This window comes from Mandrillus leucophaeus, unplaced genomic scaffold (genome assembly GCF_000951045.1).
Source record: "Mandrillus leucophaeus isolate KB7577 unplaced genomic scaffold, Mleu.le_1.0 Scaffold451, whole genome shotgun sequence".
NCBI lineage: Eukaryota > Metazoa > Chordata > Mammalia > Primates > Cercopithecidae > Mandrillus > Mandrillus leucophaeus.
The window spans coordinates 649,218-654,155 of NW_012104821.1; the positions used below are offsets into that span (position 1 = coordinate 649,218).

Genomic DNA, 4,938 nt, shown 5'->3' on the forward strand with positions numbered 1-4,938 from the left:
CTAACATGGGGAAACCCTGTCTCTACTAAAAATACAAAAAAATTAGCCCAGGCGTGGTGGCGGGCGCCTGTAGTTCCAGCAACTCAGGAGGCTGAGGCAGGAAAATGGTGTGAACCCGGGAGGCAGAGCTTGCAGTGAGTCGAGATGGCACCACTGCGCTCCAGCCTGGGCGACAGAACAAGACTCTGTCTCAAAAACAAACAAACAAAAAATTGGTTGGTCATGTGGCTAGCACCTGTAATCCAGCACGTTGGGAGGTCAAGGCGGGAGGATCGCTTGAGCCCAGGAGTTCAAGATCAGTCTTCCCAACATTGTGAGGAACCCTCTTCTCCATTCCAGCCCTACCACCACTCTCTACCAAAAATATTTTTTTTAATTGGCCAGGTGTGGTGGGGGCTTGTGCCTGAAGTCCTAGCTACTCAGAAAGCTGAGGCAGGAAGATTGCTTGAGCCCAGGAGTTCAAGGCTGCTGTGAGCTTGATCCTACTATTACACTCCAGCCTTGGGGACAGAGTGAAGCTCCGTCTCTCCCATACCCCCAGAAAAGTATAAAATAGACAAACTTTTGCATAATGTGTGATTCAGCATTTCATCCACCCCATACATTTTCTTTTTTCTTTTTCTTCTTTTTTGTTGAGACAAGGTCTGGCTCTATCGCCCAGACTGTTGTGCAGTGGCATGATCTCAGCTCACTGCAACCTTTGCCTCCCAGGCTCAAGCCACGTTCCCACCTCCCAAGTAGCTGGTACTACAGACATGCACCACCACACCTGGCTAATTTTTGTGTTTTTTGTAGAGACGGGGTTTTACCATGTTGTCCAGGCTGGTCTCAAACTTGTGAGCTCAAGTGATCTGCCTGCTTTGGCCTCCCAGAGTGCTGGGATTACAGGCATGAGCCACACCCCATACATTTTCTACCATCTGCTAGGACCTATGAATATTAAAAGAAAAACTTTAGATAAATGTAATAGTTAAGCATTAAAGGATTTGTGAATCAGGCAGCACTCAAAACCAGAAGAGGTTCAGGGGCTCTCCTGTAGCAGCATGCCCATGCCCAACTGGGTTTTATAGACTGAATATGGAAGCAAAGTAAAGAAATTACTTAATTGGCTACAGCTAGGCATTAGCCTTAGCAGTATTCTGAGTTTCTTTTGTGAACCATTAGTATTACTCTATTGCTTTGGATAAAAAGTTGAGTGTCACTTTTTTAGGCAAGCCAGATGTCAGTTTTCAAGTGTCTTATGGTTATTTTCTTCTATTTTCTTGCCCAGAACCAGTTCTGAGTCTGTAAATACACATTTATATGTGTGTGTGGTAGGAGAGGTGGAGGATGATATTACTTATCCATTCGTCTACTTTTTTCCATAGCACTTTTAACCAATTGATATAATACATATTTATGGCTGGGCACGGTGGCTCACGCTTATAATCCCAGCACTTTGGGAGGCCAAGGCGGGCGGATCACCTGAGGTCAGGAGTTCGAGACCAGCCTGACTAACATGGGGAAACCCTGTCTCTACTAAAAATAGAAAATTAGCTGGGCATGGTGGCACATGCCTGTAATCCCAGCTACTCGGGAGGCTGAGGCAGGAGAATCGCTTGAACCCGGCAGGGCGGAGGTTGCAGTGAGCTAAGATTGCCCCACTGAACTCCAGCCTGGGCAACAAGAGCGAAACTCCATCCCAAAAAAAAACAAAAAAACTTGTTTATGTGTTTATTATCTGCTTAGCACTTCAGAATGTGAGATACCTAAGGTCTAGGACATTTTTTGTATAGTTGACTATCCTAAGTGTCTAGTATATTACCTCACGAAGATAAGGTCCTTCATAAATATTTGCAGAGTGAATGACAGCATAAGCCAGAGATAAGGACTTGAAGGGAAGCCACCTGGCCTACATGACTTTGCCAGCTGGAGGAGCTAAAGATGTCTAAATTCAATAAACCGTTTGTGTTGGGAGTCCTCAAGACCACCACCCTCATGCTCAGTGATAGAAGTACTCACAGGACTCACAAGCTATTAAACCTACAGTTACGGTTTATTACAATAAAAGGGTACAGATTAGAATCTGCAAAGGGAAAAGATGAATGGAATGAAGTCTGGAAAAAACCAGTCTTCTCTCCGGTGTAGAGACATGGACAGTGCTTAAGTTGCTGACGAGGGAAGCTCACCTGAGTTTTGGTGTCCAGGATTTTTACCAAGGCTTAGTCCCGTAGGCATACAGCACCTGAATGACTTACTTCATACACTTATGCCCAGCCCGTCAACAGTTCAAACTCCTGCGTTATTGCCAGAAGCCTCAGGCATACAAAAACAAGCCTTCAGCATAAATCATATGGTTAGCGTACACAATCTGGTCACGCTAATATAGTTTGGCTCAGTAGCTCAACCATACAAAAATATACACTTATCAGGCAAGATATTCCACAGGCTAACAGGTCATCTCTCACAAACTGAGCCAAGTGTCAGTCCTGAAGACAGATCTTTCTCAGGAGAGTGCAGGGTTTGGGCATCCCAGGCCTGTTGAGTTAACCTTTCCGCACATCATTTCATGACGATCTCGTGGTCACGTTGGAGAATAAGAAGAACCTCAGGAGTTTAAGTTTGTTAGTCAGTGTAACCTGCATTCTTATCCTGGCTCACACTTCCTGATTGGTGATGTTGGGTCAATTAGTGTCTGAGCTTATTAGGTTTCCTCAACTAATACGATAGTAACAAAAACTGCTTTGATAATTATATGAACTTATCCTACCACTGTTTCTGGCACATGGGTACCAGGTAAATGGCATTTGTTATTATTTATGTCCACGTGGCATAATACTGTAGTGGCATTCACATGAACAACTTCATCTTCTGCAGAGAGATGGATGATGAATGGCGCTTGATGACAGATGAGTAATGCCTGTTGCTTAAAGATTGACGGTATGAGACAAGACTCCCATTACTACTTAATCAAGAGGAATTGAGATTGACCTACCCATAAGTTCAGACAATGTCTCGAAGAGACTTTGGGAACAAGATATTCAGGTACATTTCACTGTTAGACTCACAGGATGCTGGCCATTGATCTTTCCCTTTGTGGTAAGTCCATGTTAATGGTCCTTCGAGACCCTGCTTTAACCAGGCTGTGAACAGCTTGTCTTGTGATTAGGGTTTAGGGTCTAAGTGGCCCTGCTTTTGAGATATCTAGAAGGGACTAAAGTAGATATGAATATTCTGTGGTCTAAATCCTGGGATTTGGGAAGGAGGGGTAAGTACACAGGCTTTTGAGATACCTAGAAGGTGCTAAAGTAGATAAGAATATTCTGTGGTTTAAATCCTGGGATTTGGGGAGGAGGGGTAAGTATGCAGGCTTTTGTGGAAGAGGTTCAGCTTAATCACATGATGAGTTTCATTTTTGGCAAATAAGAAGGAAAATGTTAACTTCTCCAGACTTTTTATTCCTTATAAAATGGAATTGCTAAACTCTCTCTCCTGGTCATCAAAGCCTGAAGCATATTTTCTGGCTTCAGGTGAGTCACGCTGCTCAGGCATTTTATTGTAATAATGTATGTGTGTCCGCTTAGTATTAGTATGAGGTGGCTTCTTGGCTTGTGAGTATGGAAGCTATCAGCAGCCTGGATTCTCAAGTTTTATTTCTTCTTCTCAAGATCATCTTTCTCAAGACTTCTTCTGTCTTCATGAGGCAAAATTTGAAGAGGAAAGGATGGTGGCTGGGTGGTTGACAAGTTACTCTCAGGTAAGTAGGAAATTGCTTTTTCTGTAGAAGCATATGCTTCTTTTTACCATGTAGATGTGTTTTCTCCTAGTGGAACAGAGCTCCTACAAGCAAAGAGGGTCTGCTTAGGGACCACATCTCTCATCAAACTTCTTTGGACCACAGGCCTCTCACGTGGTTAACAGATTTCACAGGGAAATGATCCTACTATCCCAGTGTTTACTAATTCAGTTTGACTCTCATCCATGCTGATTATATGCTTTCATTTTGCTGTGATAGGGAGAGAATGCACTTGTGCTTCTCAGAATTTGTGCTGTCACTAGAGCATTTATTTGAGTGTCTGTAATGTACTCAGGATTGTACTAAAACCTGTCGATAGCGAACGATAAGAAGTCACAATCTAGTTGTGCTGAGATATATTCAGTTAGGTGAAAGAGGTGCTCTTCAAGCCATGTGACTAGATGAGATCACCAGTGAATATGTACAGACAGAGGAGAAGAAAGTGAGGACCGTCAAGTGATAGGGACCAAAGAGTCTTATCAAGGCATGCCAAGACAAGGTCCCTCATTGTCCAGTCAACATAGTGGAGAAGGTACTTGCTTGATGCCAGCATGTGTGTGATGGTTTAGGACTCAGTGACCTTTGAGGATGTGGCTGTGGACTTCACCCAGGAGGAGTGGACTTTGCTGGATCAAACTCAGAGAAACTTATACAGAGATGTGATGCTGGAGAACTACAAGAATCTAGTTGCAGTAGGTAAGGCTGGTACCATTCTTTTCATTTAGTTTTTTTCTGGAACAAATATGTCTTAAGTAACTATATTCTAGGCTCTCTGCTTGTTAATGGGCTGCATTGGTAAACAGGCGAAACATTGTTTCCATCTCATAGACCTTACTGCCTAGTGATTTTTCTGATGAAATTGAACATCTGTTCATTGTTCTGGCTTTGTTTTCTCCATGGATAAAAGACTTAGAGCTTCTTGAATATGTATATGAGCTTGAGCCTGGGTTGCATGGGAAGAATTGCTAGTCCTTTTGGTGCACAGTGAATGAGAAAAGAGTATTTGCAGTTTAGGTTCACTTGAAAGTTTTTGTCATGAACATTGTGCTGTTTAAGTTATACCTGAGAGGGTTCAGATTGTCCAAACAGCAAAATCTTAGCCCTTAATTCATGGAAGCATTTGTTATCCCTTGCACATTCTTTCTTTTCCTTTTTTTTTTTTT

At 42.9% G+C, this 4,938-nt stretch overlaps 1 protein-coding gene across 13 annotated transcripts in view; it reads left to right on the top strand.

Annotated features, from left to right (window-relative positions):
* ZNF559 (zinc finger protein 559) overlaps nt 1-4,938 on the top strand; it is a 41,597-nt gene that overhangs the window by 24,433 nt on the left and 12,226 nt on the right. For 4 of the 13 annotated variants that reach the window (XM_011994288.1, XM_011994301.1, XM_011994291.1 and 1 more), the window contains 2 exons: nt 3,648-3,736; nt 4,345-4,471. The exons of 2 other annotated variants lie outside the window; for them this stretch is intronic. In XM_011994288.1, the coding sequence (XP_011849678.1) occupies nt 3,648-3,736; nt 4,345-4,471 (216 nt within the window). Of the gene's footprint in view, nt 1-2,856; nt 3,079-3,647; nt 3,737-4,344; nt 4,472-4,938 lie in introns of all 13 variants that reach the window. 7 more of the 13 variants (XM_011994299.1, XM_011994295.1, XM_011994290.1 and 4 more) reach the window with 3 other exon arrangements.